Below are 27,662 nucleotides of genomic sequence, written 5' to 3'. Positions count from 1 at the left end.
GCAGTATAGCAACGCCATCAAACCATGCCTGGGCACAAAAATGACGTAGTTGGCAGGCCCTAAGTTGGCGCTAGGCACACGTGCATTCAGCTGCGCTAGACACACATCGACCGCAGCGCGCGATGTTACTAGTACAAATAAGATTTCCAGGACACCGACTACAGTTTCACTGCCAGGTAAATAACGGACTAATGTGTCGGCACTTTGCGTGAGCGTCCCGCGGATTCATTCACTAAAACTGGACTGCATGCTGATAAAATAAAATATATTTGCGTCAAGATCTATTTCTTATCTCTTTGTAATGCCCCCCCCCCCCCCCCCCCCCCCGAATTGTCATCACGCTATAAATTTGAACCTGAGAACTTTTATTCCGCATTTTATCGCATATTTTGCCGAGTACGGGTACTGATCAATATGGTGGCTGCTCCTGATCACAATCAATGGCGTGAAGGTGTTGTGAAATTAGTTCGACACCTGTTAGTTCTCAGCGGACACCTTCAGCAGTTTCCACTTGCAGTGTACATTGGCGCGATGGCGGCTCTTCACAGTGAAATTCTTACCCACCCAGTCTTTTTAAAACCTGCTTGGGGTGAAAACATTGACAATAAGAAGCTGTGATTTGGAACATTCGGCGAGAATGAAACATTCGGCGAGAATGGAACAACGACACAACTTTATTGACTCCAAGAACTGCACTCTGCACAGAAAAAAGAAAAAAGGAAGTAGACTGTTCTCTGGATAGAGGACCCCTTACTCGCCTTTTACTCCCATTTAGGTGTATTTTTGTTTATATTGTGATGGTCTAGTGAGAGGGGATTTGGATCAAGAGAAAAGGAAGAAGGTGGGCCCTCAGACCACTTTAGGTGGAAAACTTGGCGAGTTAATGAAGGTTACGCTTCTTGAACAGCACAAAAAAAGAAGATACAGCAAGCGACAGACCGAAGTGCCAGCAACCGATATTTTAGTGCATAAAATTTTATACAAAATTTATTGATAGTGCTTATGTGTGTCTCGTGCCGCGTCTTCATCTTATCTTCTCGCGGTTAAAATTCAACTACAGCCATTTTCTACTTTTATTTTTGCCTGTTTTTTCTCTTTATTTGCTCTGCTTACTTTTATTACTTCTTTTATTTTCTATTCTCTTATTACTCTTCTCTCTCTTGGCTTGGCTAGGCTTTTATCTTCTCTTCTTTTCTCCTTCTTCATCTTTTTGGCTTGGATTGCCTTGGCTTGCAGATTTTTACAGCTGCTAAAACGGACCTAATTACACGGCCGCTCGAAGTGGGGTCACAGTAAGGCCTTCTAAGTAAAAGAGCTTTTCCACGGGTTGGAAGTGCGCTACTTAGCTGGCGAGCTTTATTCGCCGGAATTTTTTAGCGGTTTCTTCGCCTCTCCCTTTACTTCCAGAGGCTTGCTGGTGGTCTACTTGACCCTGAACCGAATGAAGGAATCCGAGGGAAAAATGAACTGGTGGATTTTCTACCTGCATCGGTACTGGAGGTGAGCTGTAGCCAGACCCGCCTCGTCCCGGACGACCTGTTCAACAGTGCGTGAAAATTATGCGCAAGATGTATGGCGCAACATGGCGCACAACCACACTGGCGCACACAAGATGTTGTAAGATGTTCTAAGAAGTCTTATTTGTAAAGTTGTTAGCGTAGTTAATAGTGCATTCATCATCCTGGAATCTTCCAGGGCCAGAATGTATTATAGAGCAATGTTAATAGCGGATGATGCACGATGATTCAAGTCACAGTCTGTTAAAAGCAATACAGTGCTATCAGTATTCAAAGATGATTGCGTTGTTGTGGCAACGTATTTTTCGTCCCTTCCAGAATCGGTGCTAACATATTCACAGCTCCGCCGTATCACCTCGCGTGTTTTAATGCGCGCTTTTCTCAACAACACTTGTGTCTGGGGTGAGCTTGGATTATTGCACGCTAAGATCTGTCTGAAGGGTAGGCTGGTCAGTGTTCGCCTATGGTAATACAGTGCGATTGTCGTCGATTTACATGGAAATAGACAAAAGGAGCGTCTCTTCGTTTAAAAGGGCCTTGACATGGTCTACCAACCGATCGTGGTTTTACGTTGCAGTTACTAGTCACGACGTTATTATTCAAACATTAAAAAGAACCAATGCTCTGCGTGCGCCTTTGAGCTAGAAATTATAATTGGAATGGATCGGCTATAAGCCCGCTCCCCATGACAGCGACGGCCATATCGAAGCAGCCTGAGTAACGTCTTGACCCGACAGCGCCGTCATCTAGACAGAAGCTAGACAGAAAAGAGTAGGACACAGGCCTTTGTTGTCTTTGTCCTTCTGTCGTTACTTGCCCCTTAATCCCTTCGCACCCCTAACCATAACAACGGACAACCCACTCACCTACACTACACTCACTACGGGCAGTGCGCAGTTCCGTTAGTTGATCACTCGCCAGCAAGCACGCGACCATCTGCTTATGTCGCCACACTGTTACCTGACTGCCACACGGTTCACGAAAACTATTAAAAATTCAATTACTAATTTCTGGATGCACCAAATGAACTAATATTTTGTCGAGTTGTTCCGAGATGGATAGCGAACAACGTGCAATAAACAACTTGAGTCCGGAAAATGACGTCAAGACCCCTTTAAAGATGAATGGTGCCATACGTAAAGGGCCATATAGTTAAACAATCAGGCCCAGTTTCGTGTCTTGATTATTTTGTATTTAATTCGCTTCAGCGTGCGGTAACTCTGTCAGGTGCGCACTCCCTCCGCTTTTATTTTTCTCTTTTTCGTTTCTTCTCGAAGATCCTCGAACAAGGAAGACAAGAGCTATTCTTTGAATGCTATAGATGTTCTAATTCGAAATAATGGGAGTAGTGCTCAGGAATAAAGCTTTCAATGCAAGAGCATCCTATGAGCATGGCAGCATGGTACGTTTTCCCATGTGCCTGTTTCATATTGCACGCCTTCTGTCATGGACACGTGATTTCAGGACACACACCAATTTTCAGACACGCGTTTTAAATAGTATAGCTCAGATGACAAGGGATAATTAACACCACCGTTTATGTTTGCTGATATCGAATCGATAGAAGCTGTCGCTGCTGCACTGTTTGAGTTGTCAAGAAAATTCTTCAAGGCCAACATGCCATGCAACCGAATGAACTTCAACGAGTTTAGCTTTGAAAACACTGACCACCGAGATTGCTCGTGCAAGAGAAACATCGTGCTAAGGCTTAGGCGAGGAAGAAGAGAGAGAACCCGAAAGCATTCAATTCAGGTAGCAAGCTTAATACTGTCGCAAACTAAAAGGGGCTTATCGAAAGCGCGTAAGCACTTATTGACATCACGTTACGGTTCTTGATCCCGACATGAACATAAGTGTCTGGGAAATGCACGATAGGCTATACTTGAATCGAAAAGTCACAAATGAAAGATCACAGGACTTTTTTCTTCCTTCATTGCAAGAGGTAACTAAGTTTCTTGTAAGTTTTTCTTCTTTGTAAGGAGTAAATATTCGAACTGATAGGAACCGAAGCCTTTTATAGCCGTGCGCGAAGAGGTTTCCTTCTTTCTTTGCCGCACCGTAAAGAATTGCATTCTGTCTTTCTGTCAAGTGTGGCGTCTGGAGCCCAGCCTCTTGTCTTTTTCATTGCTGCTAGACTAACGCCGCTCATTGGAATTTTCTCGCTCTTCGTCGCGGTCTACCTACCATACTGCGGCGACGGCCCGCTTTGGTACGACGCCATCGCAGCGGGGCGCGCCTGCAAGACCTATTGGTGGGCGAACTTTCTCTACGTGCAAAACTTCATTCCCTCCGAAGAAGCGGTGAGTCCCTTCTGATCGCGAAGCAACAGAGGTTACCTCTTTGATTTAGCGAGTCGCATAACCTGTTTTTTTTTTCCCCTCAATAAAATGTGGCTTCGTTCTCCAAGTCACATCTGACGTCTTCATATCGAGGCCAAAGTTTCAGAACTGTTGTTTGCTTTAAGCTCCAACTCTATTAACAGGCGTTTTAATTGTAGCTAGAACTATTTTGATCAACCAAAGTACCAATATGGTCCTCACCCCTTGTATCTTGCACCTTGGCGGTTGGTCGAAACTGCAAAATAAAACGCTGGAGTTGCATCTAATTGGAACAAACTTAAAAAGGGTGTCCAACACCATCTCGTGCTCCGCGGATGTCTTTGCGTAGGATGTGTTTATGCATGGAGAGAATACCGGCGAGTTTCCTTCGGGAGATCATAGAGAACCAGCTGCCGAAGAGCATTTAGACCTGACCACATCCACAACAGACATTCAAAAGTAGTCAGCTCAGCCGGTTCCGGCCATCGGGAGCATGACTCGGCGTAGGTTCGTGTTATGGCATCGAACTTAGCTGTGACACTGCGCGGGGTCTGCTTGCGTACCATGTTCTACGTTGGCAGTTACGCCCTTCGATCGAAGTGTTGTCAGTTTCGGCCCGGTTAGAAAGAGTTAACGTACAAATCCTTCGCAGGCAAGGTGTACTAACCGACCATAGCTATACGGTAATGGGGGCTCTTCCACAGGGGCTATCGGCTCATAAGCTCGGCTTTCCGCGCCGCTTTAACCTGCATCGCGCCGCATTTCGCCAGCCGGAGGCGGAACGACGCGAGTGCGCGTCGTGCCGCTACACCTGACACATGCTACCACTTGCTGATACATGCTGGGGTCCCCCATGCTGACTCATGTTGACACATGCTGACACATGCTGATACATGCTGGGGTCTATTTTTGGTGAACGCTTCGGCTATTGGGTTCTAGGCTGTCGTGATTAGCACGTCACGGATGCGAGCCACTCGCCAATCGTTTACCATGCGCAGACATCTTAGAGGATTCGGTCTCTGATTCCCTGTGAGCAGCTATAGCATCCGCAACCCTTTTGTGGAGTTAGTAACAGAACATTGAGCTTGACAAGAAACCGCTTGGTTTCGCTACCAGCAAGCCTTTCTTCTTGCGCTTCTGAAAAAGAGCACGTTGATGTTACAGCAAACAGAAAGTAAAAAAAGTAAAAAAAAAAAACTGGAAAGGAAGGAAGTTAGAAAGCTAGGGGAAAACCTGTTTCCCACTCCTTCTTGACGCGGCCGACCTTCATCACCATTAGGGAGGGAAGCAGGCAACGAGGCGCTTCCCTAATGAAGTCACAATCATCAACTGTGGCCGTGCGCTCTCGTCGCCTCCCCCGGCAGGCACACAGAAGGTCCGCCCCTTCGTGCTGTGTCGCCGGACTTCTGGTTCCGGACAGTGCAGCGAGCGCAGCAAACGCGCGCTCTCGCCACCTACCGCGGCAACATCTGGGGACGGCATCACCCCCAAGAATGCAGCGCGCACGGGAAGACCCCTGCCGCCATTCTAAGCGCGTAAAAACATTCGCCGCTGATGTCGCCGAAGTCGCGCCCCTGCCTCAGCCGGCAGGTAGGGAATTCTTCTTTCGTAGACTTCTACTTCCCAAGAATGTCTCATTGATGTATTTAAGCTATCTGGGCGGCTCCGTGTATAATTTGCAAGTGTAATAAATAGCATATGATTGTTAACGCTTTGCCGTCCTTCCCTTTGTTCCCACGAGCATGAATCCCTCCGCGGTCAACGATAGAAGGCGCTGCATCCCCCGAGTGGTAATGCGGGGTGAAAGACTGGCCCCCCAAACTTCCAGTTTCAACGCCACAAAGAAGTGCGCATTTCTCGCCCCATTTACACTTAATGCACCGGCGGCAGCACGAATAACGTACTTTGACGTGGTCCTTATCGAGGTGCATTTACTATTCCTTCACAATTTTTCCTGCTGTATGACACTATACAGCAGGAATGCATCTGCCTGACTTCCCCTAGAAAGCTGCGCTTTTTCGCAACACTAAGCATGATCGAGCGCGCACATAAAGAAGAGTACACGCCATGCTTATGGCACTTTTCTGCTGAAAACGTTGCCTTCCACGCTCCACTAAGCGTGGATAAGGGCCTTCCAGCAGCTTGTCCGCCTGGGAAACGAGGCACTCTTGAGCATGCAGTGGCCAAACGCCGGCAGTCGTCGCGTGGAGTGCGGCGGTAATGACGGATATGGCCTTTTATTTTATTGTGGCACCGTATTTTATTTCATTTTTCGTGACTCCGCAGCCACGAGGGTGGCCTTCCGGGAATTGAAACGAGACACTGAGTACCAAAGACACTCGAAAGAAGGGGAACATCACATCACTAACTATGGCACTATCAGCTATCGTGAACACAATATCGCGATTCGGTGTCCTCATCCGCTCTATTTCCGTGACCCTCCAGTTCTCAGCCCTGATTGATGTCACTCTGCCGAAAGATCGCTGGGCGTCCCGAATGTGCACATCCTCCAGATGTTCTGGAGGATGTGCCAAAGGATGTGGAGGTTGAAGCCAAAGGGGTTTCAAATTACGATGCACATACGGTTTATGACTTCTTGTCCTTCGGTTATAACGAGTTACGCCTTTGTTAACGCTGGCTTGAAGGTAACCATCCATACATGAGACATCTTAAACTGTCTGATGGTATTAGATAGAATTAGCATACCGGAGACGTGCTTGCGGGAAAGTGTACCGGGTTTACGTACGGCTGTTGCGCACGTGGAGTGGTCCTACCCATCTACGCGCTTGCCACTGCGCATGCGCAGCTCCCGTACGTAACAGCGGTATACATCTCCGCTGGTACGTCTCCAGTACGCGAAACCTAATATCAATGAGGTCGACGACAGAACGCAGAGTGTCTCAAAAGTCCCGAACACGCTGGGGTCGTCCAGCAAGACCCGCATGCAGAAACACAGAATTGAAGACTGGCTTAGCCGCAGGCAGACAAGGAAGGACTGAGCAGTACGCATTACTGCTGGCTGACGCCGAAGCAGTACCTCGGCCCCGGGCTGATTGATCCTTGTCGGAGAGTACCGAAAAAGCGATTGTTCGGAACGCGCCTTCTTCGTCTTTCTCCCATCACCGCAGCGCAGCACCCAACACCCAACAGCGCAACTGTCAGTCATCGTTGTTGTTGTTGTTGCTGTTTCTGCTTCGAAAGCGGTGCAACATACCCACGGTGGAGAATTGGCCAGGGCTTGGTGCAGATCCAAACAGGAGAAAAATTCATCCAGACTTATCTCAAGCCTAAAGAGTGAAGTTGCTCAAATAAAAATTGAGAAATCTGGGAAAAGAAATAAGTAATTTTGAGAGGCCTTGAGGAGATTGGAATAAAAAATCGAAGAAACAAAGAGGTGTGGGCTGAGATAAATTAAAAAGCAATAATAATAAATAAATAAATTCTGCGAGAAAAGTGAAGGGGAAAAGGGCTAGCACAAAAATATCCCGCCCCGCCGCGGTGGCTCAGTGGTTACGTCGCTCGGCTGTTGACCCGAAAGACGCGGGTTCGATCCCGGCCGCGGCGGCTGAATTTCGATGAAGGCGAAATTTTAGAGGCCCGTGTGCTGTGCGATGTCAGTGCACGTTAAAGAAAATAAAAAAAAATACCCAGAGAAGCAACCTAGGCGGCAGGTGGGCCACCTAGGCCACGTGACCTGGTGACATCATCACAACCAGCCCAACGGGTAGTAAGCAAACTGCCCACGACTGCAGCACAGAGCCAGGAATAAATAGTATGCGAGCTCCCAGGTATCTATGAATGTAAAGTAGAGAATGTATATATGGGAATTAACCCATTACGTTATCGCATATCTTGTCTGTCCCCTGCAATTCTTCTTTCTGTACCTTTGCAAAGCCAGGGTATTTTTTTCGACATCGGTATCTACCACGTTTGTCATGACTAGAGGCCGGATTTTTAGGCACTAAAAAGCACGTTTTAGGCGCCATAAATAGGCGGCTAAAATTGCATTTTAGGCACCTAACGGAGAAAAATAGGCGCTATAAACGTTATCAAAAGGGCACACAGTTCCGAACTTCAGCGCGCAATATCTGCCGTAAAATAAAACAAAAACAAAGCAGGAATTATTTGGCACCTTAAGCAAGGTGCGAACATTAGAAGCCGTTTTTTTTTTTTAAGGCTGTCACGCAGCTTTTCGTACAATACACATGCTTCAGCAGAGCAAAAGGGACGGTTACAAACCCTTTTAAAACACTTCGGTATACCTCGAAACAAACAATTCGCTTGTCGTGTACAAAAGTAGAAACAATGAACACCTTAACAGGAGGCCATGTATTTAGAAATTGATAGAAACATTGTCAATTCAAAGCATCTGACAAATGAGTTCAGTCTTCGCTCACACAGGATTTGAACTTATTTATTGCAGGCATACACGATGCTTCAACATTAATAAATATGTTGTCATTTGTGTAAACAGTGTTTTATAGTTTGTGGCTTCCCGTGTCTGGAGCCACGCGACTATCAAATGAAGCTTGCTATTAGAAATGTCTGAAACCATAAATACGAGATGCTAGAAAATGTTTCACACAGTGCTGCTTGATGTGAATATGCCGAAAAGAATCATAGTTCTGCACGGGCCTACGTACATCCACGAGGATCCATGGTAAAATAAACATCATCCATCTAGAAATCACTGTTAAAGCTATGGAAGCAGTAGCAGACAAGGACCATCTCCAGGTTGATGGACACAAATTTATGCCTCTTATCAGTAAGAACAAGCTTGTATGTTGAAAAGGAACGCTCAACATCAACGGATGTTGCAGGAGCGTGCTTGTACTTAGGAACATTTGATGGCTTTACACTGTTCGGTATATAGAATGTTCACCTTCGATATTTTCGGCTGTGGTGGTTGTTATTGTGCACGCAGCCGGCGTAGGTGCAGTGTTCACCACAGCCAACTGACGAGGTCATCTAATGTTGCCACGTGTGTGTTCTACACCAAACCGAAATGGATTCGAAAGCAAACAGATTCTGAAAGCAAAGCCACAGCGTATTTCAGGCCCCTTTTCTGTAAAATAGGGCATTTTTAGGCACCGACGTCGGAAATAGGCATTTATAGGCACTGACACCCAAAATAGGCATATATAGGCACTATAAAAACAGTATTAAACATATTGTCAACACCTAATTCGTGCTCATATGTAAAAATGGTGCGCCTACGATGCGTTGAAAAAAATGGGCATTTGCCTAAAATCCGGGCTCTAGTCATGACTTAGCAGGCATGTTTAGAAGCGGTGATTCACTGTTCATTCAAGCAGCTCTGCAATTTCAAAGTGTACTCTTTATTAGATTGCCGGAGAGACGTTATGTTGCCCAGGTACTTTTTACTGGCGACACTCATGCGAATCATCGTCAATGTATAGGTTATGCATCTTGAATAAACAGCGCGAAAAGACGAGCACAAAAGAGAAGAAAACGGACGACACAGCGCTGTATCAGCTCTGTGTCACCCGTTTTCTTGTCTTTTGTGCTCGTCTTCGTTCGCGCTGTTTATTCAAGATGCTTAACCAACTAGCCCGCCAAAACGTGTATAGGTTATGGTTATGCTTTAAACTGACTTTTTCTCTTATCTCTTTTTGTCTTCTCGCTACTGCACCACTGCGCCAGGAGTGATATGAGGACTCTTGGCCATCTATAAATGTAAAGTAGTGAATGACCATTTCGGCGTAGTCTTTAACCCTTTAACGTTATCGCGTCGTGCTCGTGAAGATGGAGCCTAAGTGCCTTCAATTTTTTTTGCGCTGTTTTTTTTTTTCAAATATGCTGCAGCAACTAGCTCAAATGTCGGTTTTACTCTAGGCGTATTATTTATTACTTCTCTGGGTTGCCTTTCTGCGCCTTCTAAAATTCATTTAAGACAGTAATCTGGTCTAAAGAAAGTGACAGCAGGAGTTGAGAACTATGGTTTGTGTGTGTGGCGATGTAACTGTGCTAGGTCACAAGTGTGTTCCAAAATGCTTGCAATTGATATTTAAATGTCTCTGCAGTGCAGCAATTTCCAGCAGAGTAATTGCAAGGCTAACGCTGCCAGTAGCCAACAGTTCAACTGCCTTTTCTTTGACAACCAAGCCTCCAACCAGAGTTTTAGGTAATGACACAATGGTGAAGCCTCTTGCAGCAGCAGGCAACGTGTTGCTACATCAGTGTCTCAACCAAGTCCTGTCGACCTTAGCATAGTAACTTCGAACCAAAAGGAATATAATAAACAGAAGTCACAACCTAAATGTTTTGGCTAACTTGGACAATTGCAAGGGCTACAAATGGAAGGAAGTGTGCGGGGTTTAGATGTTGGCCGCACAAAGGTTACAAAGGTGAAGCTTACCATGCACCCATTATACCTTCAGTGTATCTGATCCGCAAGTATACCGTCAACATAACGAGACCTTGTGTATTTTCTTTCCAGAAAACCTGGTATTGGTTTCGTCGTCATTGGGCTCCTTTTTGTCCTGAGCACAACATACACTGCTGCCTACATAGGCCTGAGGGACCTGCCCCTCTTTCCGCATACTGCATTCGAACGGTGCGTCATCATTTACGTCACAACCACTTCGGAGGGCAACCGTTTCCGCAGGAGGAGGAGCCCTGCTGCTATGCGTAACGCAAGAGCAGAAGCTAATTCCACCGTTACGCCTAAAAGATACCTAGACGAAATTGCACAAGTGAATGCTGCGTAACTTACTGCTGCTGCGAACTAGTGTATCTAAACTAGCATCCGGTACTGGCACGCCAGTACAAAGCCTCCCAACACTCAGCCCTAACTGGACGAACTTTGCAGCGCGGCATGACGTCACTAGCAGGTCTGACTGCACCAGCTGTTTGCCTTCAAAACACCCAAAACAATGGCGCACTTCATTGTTACCTGCCACACAACTTGCCCGCCAAGCTTAGCGTAAATTAAAATGATCTAACCATCTAAGGCCGCGCGCGGAGTGAGTCGTTATGGTGTTCGGCTGCTGACTCCAAAGATATGGGTTCGATCCCGGCCGCGACGGTCGAATTTCGATGGAGGCGAAATTCTAGAGGCCTGTGTACAGTGCGATGTCAGTGCACTTTAAAGAACCCCAGGCGGTCATAGTTATCCGGAGCCCTTCAGTACGGCGTCCCTACTAGCCTGAGTCACTTTGGGACGTTAAACGCTTTAAAACCAAAACCCTCTAAAACAGGAGAGTCGGTCTCTTACGCTTTAGGCCGAGAGACTTCACAGTTTAGCTGTAAACAGGTAGATGCCGGTTTTTGCATCTCTAACGGCCTCTAAAGGCGATTTTCACGCGTGCGCTGCCATATTAAAGAAACTGCGCGATTTAGCTACAGTTATCTTGTCACGATTGACATGCCAGCTTGCGTTGCCGTCCGCAGTACGTTTGGATGAGCGGGAGCAGCCGTTGTCAATGCAGTTTAGCCATGTTATTTAGAGATTTTATGCTATGGTACTGCTTGTGTTAAGAAGAATATTAATTTTACATGGCTATCAGGGAACCGGTAACCTTTTTATCGCATGCTGTCATTGGCACAGCGTGCTTGCGCTCACAGCGAATTTGTGTCGGCCAAGCAAAGAATGTTCACTGTAAATAAATCATGAGGTGCGTTAGCAAGATGGTCGCAATCTTAAAGCATCATCATGAGCCTGAATACGCCTACTACAGGGCAAAGGCCTCTCATGTCTCTCCAATTAACCCTGTCCTTTGCCAGCTTGGGCCACCGTATTACCGCAAAATTCTGAATCTCATCCGCCCACCTAACTTTGTGCCACCCCCTGCTACACTTGCCTTATCTTGGAATCCACTCCATACCGGAAAGTTTTGTGACTTTTCGGTTGCTTGGCAAATGATTGTTTGATTTGTACTTCGCGCGTTCCTTCTGGAGCTTCTTATTAGTGTGCGGCAGTGCACACCAAATGGAATTCACGTTTGTTGCTAGGGTGTGACAGGTGCTGTGGGTGACGCAGGCTGTACGTTCATTTTACTGCAAGAGCAGTAGCAGCGGCATTTGGCGAAAATGTTAGCTTTGTCTGTGGGAAGCCACGGTTGATGAAGCCTCCATCCTCCACAAGCACATCACGCCAGCCACCTCTCCGCCGTAACCTAGAACGGACGCTGTCGACCCACCCACCGCCACCCTCGATCTGCCTCCCCACCCCCACAAGCCGACCTTCACACTCCACCCTCATCCAACCCCACCCTCCATTAGCGCCACCCAACACTAACCCATCTACCTGCATCCTCCACAAGACCTCAACCGACTAGAAGGCCATGCGACAGCGGAACGAAAAAGCGACGGCGATAAAGAATTCAAAAGGCACCTTTAGTGTACCGTGTGCAGTGCTCGCTACAGCTAACGTTACCGTAGTACCGGGCGCCCGCGCGTCGTCAGTGTGCATGTGCAGATCGCCTTGACGGCGCCAGATGGCGCAAGGTGTCTGGCAGGTGCGCGCGCGCCTGCCGCCTAGGGACCAATCAGCGCGCGCGCAGTGGCGGTGGGCGGGCTCCAGATATTCCGGTAACGGTATCGGTAGCACGGTACACGGTATGCTATAGGTGTCTAAAGACACTCCATGTTAGGGGGCTTCCCATCCACCCTCCGCCACCCTTGACCTACCCGAGCATCACACTCCAAAAGTGTCGACCGCCACTCAAGCATCTCGGCCCATCGTCACTCCCAAGGAAAATTTTGCCGCGCGTGTGAAGCCTCGACCTAGAGCAATGCATAGAATAAGAGCATTCTAGAGCATTTTAGAGTAAAACAGCATTGTCGAGGGTAAATGCAATTGCTATCCCAGCTTTTATCGAATTAGGCTTAATGATTGTCCCGTAACTTTTATGTGAGTTTACTTTATTTCTTTTTTTTCAGCTCCAAACAGGTGGAGTACATGGAGAACGTGTACAAGATGCCACACTGCCGCATTGGTCCCTTCCTGATCGGCATGATTTGTGGATACGTATTGCACGCCAGACGTGGACGTGTCATTATTGAAAAGGTGCGTAAAGTGCACTTGCACAGCTCCGATGGCCGTGTACGGACTCCGGTGGTACAAGCACGGTAGGTCATGTGCTGGACAGGTGCGGCCGCATCTGGCCACCGCGGCGCATCCTACGGATGCACTACTGCCAGCTGAATGTAGCCGTGTAGATAAAAGTTTGCAGGTTGCGGATATGAGGAAAAAAATTTTATTGCGACGCGGTCATGCACAGCATGTCAATGAAATGCATAGAAGCGCGAGGAGACATTGCGACCAATCCGGTCGTACACGTCTCCCGGGTCAAGTATCGCAGCTATTCTAGAATTAAAGCGCACTGACGCTTCACATTATGGCAAGTTGCTGCAGCATCTGAAAAGAATGTGACATTCACGCCTTGAAAAAAAAAGTTAATTGATTGTGGTCGATTTCATTGCCGCGATTGCTACTGGGTAAAAAAAATGGTGTAGAATGGTCTTTGTATGAAGAGAGAAAATGGTGCCAAAATCTAGGAGGAAACAAGACTAAAGAGCGCTGGTAATGTGCGAGCCTTTTTGTTTATTTTTGATAATACACGCCAGTTTTAACTTCGCTCGCACACATATTCTGTCGCGTTAAAACGCCATTCATGCATTTTATCGGACTGATAGTAACTCGACTAGAGCTCTTTGTTTTGCTTGTGTCAGCGCCTGTGTAGCCCCGGTTTTTAGGGCGCTTTCGTCACTAAACACCATGCCAGCGCTAGCCCGCCAAAGTGTCCGCTGGCGTTTTTTTGTATATCTTAGAAAACCTCTATGAGGAACACAAATTCTACGGTGGCAGCTTTTCCTCCTTTCTTGCCATGAGCAGGAGTTTCCCCCCTTGCAAGCAGCCATACTTTTTTTTGCAGGTAGCCAAAGCGGGAATAATTTGTTCGCTAAGTCAGTTCACGGCCATCAGCTTGCCTCCCGAAAAGCAAGCTAAAAATGGAAGGAAAATAAAGAGTGACCAAAAGTAAACGCAGCAAACTTTGGTCTTCGTATAATTTTTAAAGTAAGCGATAAATATTAGCCATGCATGAGCAACCAATTAAAATATAGGAGTCCTTGGTTTTGGTGACTGTTGCCTTATATGTATGCCATAACGTGGTCCTTATTTCCATATCTTTGTCTGCTAGCTTAACGAGACAATCAGTTCTGGCAGCCTTGATGCCATATGTAGCATAAGACGGTCCTGGTATAGCTTCCGCCCTCACCGTCCGATGACGTTCCGCTTGACACTCGTGGCACTACTGGATGTACCACGCCCGCCGCTAAAGACGAGAGTGGCGCTCGTGAACACTCACAAGGTAAGGTTCCACGGAACATAAATACCCCCGAAAGTAGAAGATGGGACAGCCACCGCCGTAGCTGAGTTGGTAGAATACCGTATGTGAAATTCAGAGGTCGTCAGGTCGGATCTCATCGGTGGCATTTGGTTGCTTTTCAGCTACTTTCTAATCACTTATATTTCAGGCGTAAAATGAATACACTATTAATTTCCAATTTATCAACCCCACACATTAAAAAAAAGCTGCATGTGGGCATCACCACACGAGGAAGATTTTTATTTAACGGCGGAATGAATCACTGACCCGCCAACGCAACGGTTAACTACACAGAGCCCAAAATCCCGGTTAGTGTTCCCGGGAAACTGTATTTACTAAACGTCATCGTGCAATTCTTGCTCATCACATGGGGCATTGAGCACCTGCAAAGTTTTTGGTTCCCCACGTTGAGTGTTGGGTTGGTTTAGCACGTGGTTGAGCAAGAACTACTGCGGCGTTTCTATTTAGTCGAAAAAAGGCAACATGACTGGAAATGATGGTGGTAAAACGTTTACACAATCCTGGTTAGGCTTAGTGCGTTCATTCGTTCACACCAGATGGGTTGCATTAACTGCACACAAAGTATACTGTCCATATACGATGGGGTACCCAAAAGAAACCGGACTTATTTTTGTTTGAACTTATTTGTTCACATTTTCAGCACAGACCTTCAATATCCTTCAAAGTACTCTCCACTTACAATGATACGTTTGTCGAATCTTTAATTCCATTTTTCAAAACATTGTTTAAATTCATCTTTTGTGATGCTTGGCAGTCCCTCCGTCGTTTTTTTCTTCGCCTCAGCAACATCAGTGAAACGCTTTCCATTCACATGTCTTTTCATTCTACGAAACAAAGAAAGTAGCACGTGGCAAGGTCGGGTGAGTATGAGGGCTGAGGAAGAGAGGTCATGCCATTTTTGGTCCGAATTTGTCGTAGAGACAGGGCTGTGTTAGCAGGGGCATTGCCATGGTGGAAAAACCAGTCACCCGTCTGCCACAAATCAGGCCGCTTCTACCGAACACTGTTGCCCAATCTTTTCAAAACCTCCAAGCAGAAAGCCTGGTTAACTGTCTGACCCTGCGGAACAAACTCTGAATGGACCACTTCTCTCACGTCGAAAAAACAAATCAGCATTGTTTTGAGGTTTGGTTTCACCTGACGAGCTTTCTTGAGGCGAGGTGAATTTGAAGTTTTCCATTGGCATGACTGTTACTTTGATTCAAGATTTAATTCAGGAACACTTGAGTTGTCCCCATAGCATCGTCCTTGAACGTCTTTCTGAATATTTCAAGAGTTTCCGTTCCACTTTTTCCGAGAAAAATCAGAATTTCACCGGCGCACGCTGTTCACGAAAATCAGCCATTGCAAAAACGACACTCACACAAAACAGTCGTCACTCTAAAACTCTGCCTAAACTAGTCTGACCTCCTTCAGCGACGGCACTCGGCTTACTGACTCTGAAATGTTCGTTCTATGCACTCCTAGCGGCAAAACGCGGTACCACAGAAGCTGTGCCGATTCAAAAAATTAGTCCGGTTTCTTTTGGGTACCCCCTCGTAAGTTTGGCAGCGCTGCGCAGAGCAACGAATACCTGTTATCGTTGCAGAATCCCTTCTTTCTCTTTTTCCGCTGCATGCTTAAATACGAGGTTTTATTTCGTACCCAAGTCTGAAAAACTGTGACCTTGCAAGCACCGAGTCTTACTGCAATGCAGCAACGGTCCTGCCCCGTCGATAAAACCGTGAGACCAACCTTTTCCATTGATTCTATATGGCAGCTGGATGGAAACCACAGATGCTGGAAACACGTATCAGGTTCTGCGGCACAGGCACCACTAAGAGAGGTAAAAAAAAAAGAGAGAGATTCTGCCACTAAAAAGCAGCTTTCATGTGTCACCCGAAACAAACAAGAAAGGACGACTGGAGCGAACAAAAGGGGTGGCAGTAATGTGCGATAGCGAGCATCACGAAACGCAATGATTTGTAACATCCCCATTTCTGACTTCAGCAAAAAAAAAAAACTGATGGCGGCTTCAGAAATAGCGCTATATAGGACAATTTTGCTATCTAGGAGCATAGTTTTGAGATACTTTTTCTAATAACCAAAGATCGGTGATTATAATTCAGCACTCAACAAGAAAAGTGATTGTGAAGTGAAATTTCTCTAGTTGACAGTATGATTACGAAACATAACTTGCAAGACGGGTACATCTGTGGTGTTTGCCGTGGTTTGGTATTCAGGGAACAAAACCGATTTTCACTGCTCTGTTTCAGCGCTACGTGTACGCCGGCTGGACCGCGAGCACTTTACTAACTTTGGCGGTGCTCTTCGCCGTGTGGCCCGCGGACGCCCAATACCGGCAGCTTCCACCGTACATGGCAGCTCTGTACGGTAGTTTCTCGCGTTCAATCTGGGCGGCTTGCATTGCCTGGGTCCTTATCAGCTGCTTCGAAGGTTACGGAGGTAAGCGATACCAGGCTCTCTGGCCGCGAGAGCACTTCATCTAATGTACAAGGGAAGCTTGTCGTGCTCAAAATCGGGGCACGACAAGCTTTCCTTGCACATAATAAAATATGACAGCCATAAGCTAATTTAGAGCAAACACTTTCAATTTGTTGCTTCCAGTGTATATCCGGTTCGAAGACGACGCCCAAGTACTTGGTGTGGGAGACATTAAGCAAATGCGTACCATTTAACGTTAGAATTATATGATCACAGCTAATGTTCTTTTTTCTGTATATATTATTCTTTATAATATGTTTTATTTCTTTAGTTGAGCGAATGTGCTAAAACAAGCAAAGGATGGATCACAGACAGCTTAATTAATTTGAGAGGTACATTCATAACTGAGAGAAAGTAGTAAGAAATTTTGGGGCATGCAGACCTTAGGGTTCCCGCACGACCACATTGCACTACACGTTCATGAGTTCATGGAGAGTTCCATGACGTGGGCTGCCCGGTCAGTGGCGACCTTCTGCCTGGCCGGGTCCGTCGTGCGCAGTAGGGTCTCCCATTACTCTCAGATAGTCAGCAGCTCCGGGCCCCGCGGGGGAAGGTCCGTCGGGCATTCAAGGAGAATGCGGGCAAGAGTCGTCTGGAGGGGTGAGGGGGGGGGGGGGGATGCTCCTGGATGGATGCGGGAGAGGAAATTGGGGGAGAGAAGGGTGCGGGTCTGGAGGCATGCCATAATATTTGGTGATAAATGTCAAGGATTGGTGGGGTGGTGAATATAGCTGGCGTTCGGTGCGATATACTTGGGTCAGCTCGCTGAAGTAGTGCATGCGCTCCCGGGAAGAGCCCTACTCCGATTCCGCCGCCGCCCGGTTGGTGAGACCTCGGGCGTGGTCACTGGCAGCGTCGTTGCCGGGGTTCCCAGAGTGCGCATGCACACTGATCAACTCCACTTGGCAGGGCGGTTTTGTGGTGGGCGAGCCGAAGATGCGGAAAGCGGTCTCGTGGACTAGCCCTAGTGCAAAATTCAGGAGTGCAGTTTTTGAGGCAGTAAGAACGAACCGGGGATTAGTGCGTGTGAGGGCAAGCGCAGTCGCCACCTCTTCCGAGGATTCTGCGGTGGATATGGCAGGAAGGCGGGGAGTTGCAGTGGGTTGGTGCGTGTGGTCTACAACTGCAATTGCCACGTCTTCCAGCCCGCGTCCACCCATACGGCGGCGGGTTTCGAACCGTATTATTTTTGGAGAGCTTTTGCACATGCGGCGGGCAGACTGATAGGTGGTGTGGGTTTTCCGAGAAAGGCATGTTACTAGGAGCTCTGTGGGCACGGGCCAGGAGACTAGTAGTAGTGTGGGGTCGGCTGCTGCTATGCGAATTTGGAGGGTGTCAAGTATGTGACGTCTTGTCAAAGACTGAGCTAGGCGACTGTATTCTGCTTGCCTGTGGGCCTCTATGAGGACGTGTGTGGTGTCGTGGAGGCGAAGCTGGAGAAGTTTAGTGCTGTTTTGGTGGACGAGTAGGGCCACCTTGTAAACTTCACGGAGCATATTATCTAAGGTAGCGATTTTTTCCTGTAGGAGTCGGAGGTATGGGACTGTGTAGAGAAAGCGACTCAGTATGAAGGCATGAATGAGAAGGCACAAATCGTGCTCTTTCATGCCTTAGTGTCTCCCGGATAGTCTGTGGATGAGACGAGAGCGCGCTTCCATCGCCTGCTTGAGTTTCCGGTTGGTGAAAGTGTTCCGGCCGTTGTTCTGGATTGTGAAGGCCCAGTATCCAGGGTGTGTTGACATCCGAGATAGGGCATCCGTGTACAGAAAAACTGTGTTGCCTGTCGTCGAAAGGGTACGTGGGGAGGAGCGCTTAACAAGTAGCTCAGACTTCTTCGGAAAAATAGGCAAGACCTACGCCTTGTGCGTGTTGTTGTATGATGTTTGCGGCGGTTTCTAATTTTTCTTCAGTAGCGCCATCACTGCCGTGGGTGGTCCACAGAGGGATGTCGTCCGCATAGAAGGTGTGGCGAAGGTGGGAGGTATGGTGAAGAGTGCGGGCTAGGGAATGAGAGAGGCAAGCGGATAGTACAAAACCTTGCGGAGTGCCCATTCCGCTAACAGTGTCGGGAGGAGACGCATGCGGTCCATGTGAGCCTTGGCCGTGTGCCCCGAGAAGAAGGCTTGTAGTAGACGTGCATGCGGGCGCCTACATTGAGGGGGGAGAGAGCCACCATGATCTCTGAGTGCTCTACATTATCAAAGGCCTTGGATAAGTTCAGGGTGAGGACATCTTCGATATCAGCGGGGATAAGAGGGTCAAAGATGTGGTGCGTCAATTGAAGCATATAGCTTCTTCCGAAGCCCGCCATGCTGTGCGGTTATAGGTTTTTCTCGTGCAGATGTTGAGTGAACCTATTTAAGGCAGCATGCTCGAGAAGACTAGTTTTCCGAGGCACGATTTGAGTGTTATGTGGCGGAGGTTTGATATTGTGGCGGGTTTGTTTAGTTTGGGGATGAAGATAAGTTTGGCGTTGCGCCAGGACGGTGAGAGGATGCCTTTTCTCCAGCATTGGTTAAAATATTCTGTAATCTGTGCGATCGATTGGTCATCTATAGGTTACGGAGCATAGAGTAGTTTCGGCTGAAGACACGATTTTTGTGTTGTGTTCGTGGACGGTTCAAAGGCTTAGAAAAGACTATACACCAAAGAAAAATCTTCGCTTATCAAGTAGCGATTCATTTGATTCCGCATGGAGACTTGGGACAGGAAACGTCCCCAAAGCTCCAGTTACTAGTCGGAACCCTTGGTATTGAACTGGATCAAAAACAATTACTTTTGTCTTCCATGGCCCTTGTTGGTAGGAACTACATACCCGCGGCACTTTCACGCCGTGCTTAAAGCTGTGCTGTTCTACAAACTTTTAGGCAACTGTAGTTCTTTAGTTGAAAATTCATCGTTTATGATCCCAGCTTGCCCACCGTGACAGGGGGCAGTTAAATTATTGATCGGTCGCGAGAGGTTGCTCGGGACGAGAAACGTGGGTCTCTCATAAGCCCTACCGGTGGCTTCACCAGAACACATACGCCTTTTCGCTAGTGGCCCGTCTAGTGCTTACTGCAAGTCAGAAAAAAATTGTGATATATGCACCGCTGTGCTGTCGGCACCGCGACAGCATAGCGGATCCCTGCTAATGCAGCTACCAATTGGAATATGGTGGTTTATGGAACGAAAATTGCAATGGAACGTACGCAAGCACCACAGAAATTGCAACAGAAGCTGCGGCAAATGGGAAACATAACGCTCGCTCATTCCACTCTTAAAGGGGCTCTGATTTGGTTTGGATTAATTTAAGGGGTTTAACGTCCCAATACGACTCAGGCAATAACAGAACCCGTGAGGGGGAGAGGGGCTCCGGATAATTTCTACCACCTGGGGTTCTTTAACGCGCACTGACATCGCACAGTACACGGGCCTCTAGCATTTCGCCTTCATCGAAATGCGACCGCAGCGGCCGGGATCGAACCCACGTCTTTAGGGTCACCAGCCGAGCACCATAACCACTGGGTTTCCGCGGCGGCTCCTTAAAAGGGACTCTGAAAGAGGCTCTTAATAAAGGTGCAGATTTCCAAGAGTTTTAAAGAGCGCCACTTCATGAATATCCTGCAGCAGGAACTTTTTGATAACTTTTATAGAAGCTGAGTTACGTCTAGCTAAAATTTGAATCTCAGCCACTTCGCCACTCTCCTCTCGTCACTTTTTTCACGCTCACGGGTCGGCCTCCTCCGCCTAAGGAGGCTCGATGGGCCAGGGCCGCTTTCGGACGCGGCATACACAGAGGCAGCCTACGTCCGCCAGCCCCACTCACTCGGCCGCAGAGTCGGCTGCCGACGAGCGCGCGAATTCTCTAAAGGCGGGGGAGGGGGCGGAGCTTCCTGACTCACCGGAGGAGCGACGCGACTGACTGGCCGCGGCCATGGTAGCTGCATAGCATCTAAAAAACTATAACCGATAGCCATCTTTAAACAGAAATACGCAGGAGCGTGGGACGGAGGAGGGCGCGAGCATTTCCCAACCCTGGTTCGTTCCATTTTTTCGCACTCAGTACAAACTGCAATCATTAAAACACAACCTACCGGTCTTGCTAAATAAACTCAAACAAGTAACCTTCAAATCGCCAAAGCAACTACGAATACACTTTTCACAGTTGTAAAGGACAGTATGATTGAAATGACAAATATTCTACCATGTCTCTATTTCCTTGTACATTTTTGTTCATAGCGTTGTGAATATTTTGTTGTGCTGCTCGGAACCGACGTCTGCTGTTGCCTTTGTAAACGGCTCCAGGGCCCAGTCATGTTGCTGGCTGCAACTTTTAGCCCTGGAGACCGTCCAGTATTCTGGTAAATAAATATGAATTGAATTAAAATTGAATTGAATTGAAAAAGTCGCCATAATGGGCTCGCTGTAATGCCCATGCGGTGGTTTTTGGGCCGGAGCTGCAGGAAGCTGGGCCTTCCGTGCGCTTTTCGAGAGTGGAGTACGGAGAGCCAGTTTTCTCAGACCGTCTCCGTTTATTTCAGAAGTAATTTTTTGGTGCGAAGCCTCTAGTACATTTATATAGAGAGATAATAACGTTAGAATGAACACATGTTTGCACATAAAATAGTTTCAAAACTTTAGCACGACTGCCGGCTAAAGGGCCTGTCGTAGTCCCCTTCGTAACTTGGCAGTCGGCGGCGTAAGCAACATCATAATACCAGCACTGTAATTGCCGGAAAGCATTTTGATCCTCAGAAAGTTTCAAGAGAGGCGCGGATGAGGTTGTCTAAACTCGAGAAAACGCAGATCTGGCGCAGTCGGACGTGGTTCACGCGAGAGGCATAATTCTTGCCCTCTCCCTCCTGCTTTCTCGCAAGGAGTGGGCCCCTGGCGCGTACCATGAAAAAGATAGCGGCCGCTTCACTGCGTGACCCCTCGACCCTGTCATAACCGCGTTGATAGCTTCGTTAAATACCTGGGAAGGCTTCCCGATTATGACATCGCCAACTTTCGCGCGCGATTGTGGGTTCTGTGCTGCGTGTAGGTGTGTATTATCTAGCTCGGCTCTTCATCACGACAGCATGTAGTGACTGAGCTAGTTTATATACTCTCCTCAGAAGGTGTTTCAGAGCCCCTTAAAGTTACTTAAGCCTCCGCATTATTTTTAAGGCGAAAGCCTTTAATGCCTCTTCGTTGTCCACAGAAGGTTGTTGCAGAAGCTTCTTAGCAGAGGTGTCATGCTTTTGACAGGTGTCCACCTGAGATATGTGAGACAGTTACTGCGTAATTTCCTTTCTTCAAATACAGTTATAATTTTCTTCATTACGGCCCCTCTTTCTCTTTCTTCTTTCACTCCCACTTCGTCCCTTGCTGTACGGTGCGGTTCGGGTGTCCACCGAGATGACATAGAATTACTGCGCAATTTCCTTTCCTCAAATAGCGTTGCGTTCAAAGGCCAAGGCATCGCGCCGAACGGGTGGTGGCGTTCCGTGGACTCTCTGGCAGCACTACACCACGCTGTCGCGCTCCACTCCTAAAGGCGAAGCTTAAGCGTCATTGATTGACAATTAATTAGTATTTAGTCATTAATCACTAATTAGCCATTGATTAGTAATTTATTATTACTTAATAATTTGTCGTTAATTGCGTGTGACGTCATCAATGCGACAGAGGCAGTCAAAGTGGTGCGGCAAATGCTTTCGCCTCTACGCACTTTAGCCAGTCAAATTGCCCCCTAAATTTTTTTCAGTGCCACTTAGGTCAGCCGAAATGGTGAATCGCTTCTTTTCATGTCCCCTTCTTCAGCCCTACCCCTCTTGCTAGCTTTTGTGCCGATCCCGACAGAGGTTCGTAAAGTGGGGTTCCGTCACAGTGGCCCACGTCGCGGAGACTACAAGGGCTCTTCGAAGCAGCGACGATCTCCTCCGTGCAAAGCTTTCCTCCTCGATTCTCCAAGCCAGCCAGCGGACAGCGCTGCTGACGTAACGCTCTTGGGGCGATAGCTCTACTAGATGCAGAAGTTGATTCAAAATTCTGTTATTTCTTTGGGTATAACTTTGACTAAATTCTGCCCAACTTTTTTATACTGTTCGCAATGTGCGTGCACGGCCGCAGAAATAAATGGACACCCACGTTTTCGACTCACTTCAATTTCTCATTAAACTACGTAACTAGAGTGATTGATGACATCTGTAATGTTGAAAGCAACGTTTGTGAGCTGGATTTTTAAAACCAAAGCGTGCCAAAGCGACTCAGGCTATGAGAGACGCCGTAGTGGAGGGCTCCGGAAATTTTGACCACCTGAGGTTCTTTAACCAGCACTGACATCGTACAGTACACGGGCCTCTAGAATTTCGCCTTCATCGAAATTCGGCCGCCGCAGCCGGGATCGAACCCGCGTCTTTCGGGTCAGCAGCCGAGCGCCGTAACCACTGAGCCACCGCGGCGGGGGTGATTAAGTGGTGCCGGCCACTACTCACTGAGCACAATATTGTGAATCGGGCAGCCGGATTTCACGATTATTGCTTAAGAAATTTGTGCCAGGTAGCCCCCCCCCCCCCCCCCCCCTACCCGTGCACTACCCTTCACTTGTAAGATACTCCAGCAGCAACGCCTACAGTGCGTTAGTAGGCTAACTGCACTTGATCTTCTTAGTATTAGATGACAGTAGGACTGTCACAGTTCCTAGCGTTGCTTTCAAGAACTTTCAACGACAAGGCCTGCGACAACCCCTTAATGGCGCCTGCTCCTTTCATGAGTTCTCCTTACCGCTCCTTCCGGTTTCTTCATCGGACGTGATCCGTGGTGCGGTGTTTGCGCTGCGCAGGCCCAGTCACCGTCCTCCTGTCTTGCAAGGCGCTGGTGCCTATCAGCCGGCTCACATTCGCCGCCTACATCGTCCACCTGCTGCCCATGGTCCTCTTCATGGACACACGCACACAGAGCTTCGACCTGTCCTTCGGTCTCTTGGTAAGCACGCAGCAGCGCCAGCAGCCAGGCTTTCGTCTGAATCTCAGTTTGGCAGCCGCCTCTGCTCGTCTCGCAAATTCTGGCTGGCGTCATTCGTAGCGTAGACAAGGCTCGGCAATTCGTGGGAAGCGACCTTGTTTACCCGAACAAGTTACCTCTGCCCGGCGCCCCTCGTCGAGCGGCCCACTTTATTACTGTCGTGTCCGGTCGCTGTGTTGAATGCAGCGAAAGACGCACACGGTACTTTTAGACTTCGTTTATTTAAAGCTGAAGAGGGTGCGACCAGCGTCGACCGAGGCAGCAGCCGAACTGGCCGCCCGAAGAAAGGAGGCAGCTGAGAAGCGTCCACGGGAGGGAGTGGCTTCCCAGAACAGGAGGAGGGTGCGGGGGCGCACCGTGGGGGGGCATCGGGTGACAGCGTGCGACGAGGGGCAAGTGTCGTTAGGAGGAGGATTGAGTGGTCGTTAGGAGGAGGATGCGAACTGTCGTTAGGAGGGGAATGCGAGTGGTCGTTAGGAGGGGGCGCACACACACAAAAGCAACAAGGGGACACAACACTTCCTTCCCCCTTAGAAAGTTGCCTGGTATCGTGCAGGGGGTCGGCGCTCACGCGTGGAGGCGCGCTGGCTTTGTGCGCTCGGGGGAGAACCACTTGTAGGCTGGCTGTTGTTCGCTGTGTCTCCTAGGTCTGTCCTGGGCGAAGTCTCTTCTTCCGGGAAGAGGTGCCAGGCTATGTGGGAAAATGGTGCACGTGTTCTCTCCGCTGGCGGACAGCTCTCAGACGGCGTCGTAAATCTACGCAGCTGGTTGAGATGTCGGCGTGCTACTGTGCCATGTATGTTGACGAGCCAAGAGCGCAGGCCTATGCGTCTGACAATTGTAGCTTCCTCCCAGCGTGGCTTTTTCAGAAACTGTCGGGCGAGGACGCGCTGCCCCTCATTAAGCGTGCCGCATCGCGGAATTGCTTTTTCTTCCCGGAACGTCTCTGCCTTTGGCTCGGGGAGGATGGCTGTGAGCTGGGTTCGCATTTCACGCTCGAACATCATTTTCGAGGGGGTCTCGCCTGTTGTGCTCTGAACCGTCGTGTGCTGCTTGAAGAGAAAGCGCGCAAGGCGGCGCTGCAGCGAGCCTGTCTGATCTCTTTCAAGGGCGCGTTTTAGCTCGGCTACGTAGCGCTCGGCTTGTCCGTTTGTCGCTGGGTGGTAGGGGGCCGATGTAACTGATGAGATCCCGTTGTCGCGATAAAACTTGAGGATCTCCGCAGACACAAACGGTGTTCCGTTGTCCGACACTACCTTGCGCGGCAGGCCGAACGTTGCAAATAGTGATCGGAGGTTGTCAATGACTGCTGCCGAAGTCGTCTGTCCCATTTGCCTTATCTCAAGCCACTTTGTGTAGGCATCTACGACCACAAGGAAAGTGCAGCCCTCAATTGGTCCTGCAAAATCAATGTGCAGTGTGTGCCATGGTGTGTCTGGCTTTTCCCATTCTGGGACAGGAGCTTTCGGCGGGGCGCTCCGGCTGCTCTGGCAAGGCTTGCATTCTCGCACCACTGTTTCGATGTCGTTGTCAATGCCAGGCCACCACATGTAGCTTCTGGCACACTTTTTCATTGCAACGATGCCCCGATGTCCGGCGTGGATGAGAGACATAGCTTGTGCGCGTAGTTCTCTCGGCATCACAACTCGGGACCCAAATATGATGCAGCCGCGATGGGTGCTCAACTCTGTAGCTCGCCTGCGGTAAGCGTCGAAGTTGTCCCCTTTGAGTTTATGCACGTTGCCTTGTTGAACAGCTGTGTAAACTAGCCGGAGAGCTGCGCACTTCTGCGTAGATGTTGCAACTGTGCCTGCTGTAAGCGGAGGTTCTGGCAGTGCTTCGAACATCAGAACGTCTCCTGGTGGAAATGGTTCGTCAACAGTTGCGTCTAGTGGCAGACGGCTCAGCGCATCGGCGTTTTGATGTTTATTCCCATTGCGGTAGACCAGATCGTAGTCGTACGCTGAGAGTTTGATGCACCAACGTGTCATTCGCGGAGACAAAGTTGGTGGCATAGGCCTTTGTGGTCCCAGAATGCCCAATAGCGGTCGGTGATCGGTTATAAAGGTCACCTTCCGGCCGGCAATGTACTGGTGAAAATGTGTCGCCGCGTAGACGATGGCTAGCCCTTCTTTGTCAAGTTGCGCGTAGTTGCGTTCTGCTTGCGACAACGTACGTGAGGCGAAGGCGATGGGAGCTTCCCTTCCTTGCTCGTCAGTTTGCGATAGAACCGCGCCGACTCCGTACGGTGATGCGTCGCAAGCCAAAAGCAGAGGCTTCCTTTCGTCGTAGTGGCGGAGGACTGTACATCTTCGAATCAGGTCTTTCAGGGCATCGAATGACTGCTGATGGCGTGGCGACCATGTCCATGTCACATCTTTCCGAAGGAGTTGGTATAAGTCGTTGGCCACGGTAGCTCTTTGTTCCAAGAACCGGTCGTAGAACGTCAAGAGTCCGAGAAAAGCCTGTAGCTCCTGCTTGTTTGTTGGAGCTCGTGCTTCTGTGATCGCTCGCACTTTGTCCTCGGTAGGGTGAATGCCTTCCGCATCAATTCGGTGTCCCAGAAATTGCACCTCTGGCACCGCAAAACAGCACTTCGATTTGCTTATGCACAAATTAGCGTTTGCTAGCCTTTCGAGAACGAGCTCTAGGCGCACTGCATGCTCTTCAGTGGAAGTGCCACTGATGATGACATCGTCAAGGTAGACACAAACTCCTGGGATGCCCTGAAGCACTGTCTCCATGAATTTTTGAAATATGGCCGGGGCTGCAGCTACGCCAAAAGGCAGTCGCTTGACTTTGTACAAGCCTTTCAGTGTGTTAATTGCCAATAATTCAGCAGTTGACTCGCTCACCTTCAGCTGCTGATACGCCTGGGTGAGGTCCAATGTGCTGAAGACTCTTGCGCCACGCAGTACACTGAATACTTCTTCAGGTGTCGGTAGCGGGTAAGAGGACGCTTTAGTCGCAAGATTGACGGTGCTCCGGTAGTCTCCGCAGAGGCGTATGGTTCCGTTCTTCTTGCGAACTACGACAAGTGGTGTGGCCCATTCTGAATGCTGCGTCGGCTCGATGACACCTTGCTGCTCCAGTTTGTCCAACTCCTTTTCCACTGAAGCTCGGAGAGCAAACGGCACCGGCCTGGCCTTCAGAAATTTGGGTTGCGCGTTGTCCAACAACTCCAGTGTGACCGGGGGCCCTTCGTTTCCTGGAATCTCTTCCGAGAATACTCTTTCGTATTTCTCTTGCAGTTGCTCAACCATGTTCTGGCTCGGCGTCTGGTGTATGCCGCATATCATCACGCCTAGTGGAGAAAACCAATTTCTCCCTAGAAGGCTTGATCCTGTGCCCTTCACAACAAGCAGAGGTAGCGTATGGGTCTGGCCGTTGTAGTTAACCTGCACGTTGGCAGAGCCCAATAGTGGCAGATTCTGTCCTGACCACGTTCGCAGGTGCGTGTCGTCTTGTTGCAGGGCAGGTGCGTCAGATGGCCATGAAATTCGGAACGTGTCCTCACTGATCAGAGTACAGGCTGCGCCGGAGTCCACCTCGAACTTAATCAGCTGGTGATGTACGCTTACTTCTGTAAAAATCTTCGGTCGCGTGCCGAGATTCATGGTGTTCAGGTCGTACAACACAGATGGTGTTGCTGATGTTGTTCCATGGAGATCAGATAGCGGCGTATTCTCTGAGGCGTTGACGCTGTGATTAGGCTGGGAAGGTGACTTTATCTTGGCAAGTCTCCGTTTCGTAATGCATGCTCTTTCGATATGCCCTCGCTTGTGGCAAAAATTACACGTGGCTGACTGGAATCGACATCCCTGGGGGTTGCGTTGGTCGTCACACCGCCAGCAGCGTTGTGCCTTTTTGACCGATTTTACAACAACAGAAGGCTTGCGCACCTGGTTGCTTGTCTGGTGTACCGGCTCGGTGTTCCGGCGAATCCCTCTCTGCTGGTGACCGGCGCTCTCCGCTCG

General features: G+C 48.7%; 1 protein-coding gene across 1 annotated transcript in view; it reads left to right on the top strand.

Moving 5' to 3' along the window:
- The window catches only part of LOC149339663 (nose resistant to fluoxetine protein 6-like), a 63,231-nt gene that overhangs the window by 8,718 nt on the left and 26,851 nt on the right, over positions 1-27,662 (top strand). The window contains exons 4-10 of the mRNA XM_089550966.1: positions 1,408-1,500; positions 3,652-3,817; positions 6,642-6,675; positions 10,274-10,412; positions 12,740-12,866; positions 16,467-16,656; positions 23,504-23,646. Coding sequence (XP_089407092.1) covers positions 1,408-1,500; positions 3,652-3,817; positions 6,642-6,675; positions 10,274-10,412; positions 12,740-12,866; positions 16,467-16,656; positions 23,504-23,646 — 892 coding nt within the window. The remainder of the gene's footprint in view (positions 1-1,407; positions 1,501-3,651; positions 3,818-6,641; positions 6,676-10,273; positions 10,413-12,739; positions 12,867-16,466; positions 16,657-23,503; positions 23,647-27,662) is intronic.

This window comes from Amblyomma mixtum, chromosome 6 (genome assembly GCF_055824585.1).
Source record: "Amblyomma mixtum isolate Tamu chromosome 6, ASM5582458v1, whole genome shotgun sequence".
NCBI lineage: Eukaryota > Metazoa > Arthropoda > Arachnida > Ixodida > Ixodidae > Amblyomma > Amblyomma mixtum.
This window is presented reverse-complemented; position numbering and strand designations above follow the sequence as displayed.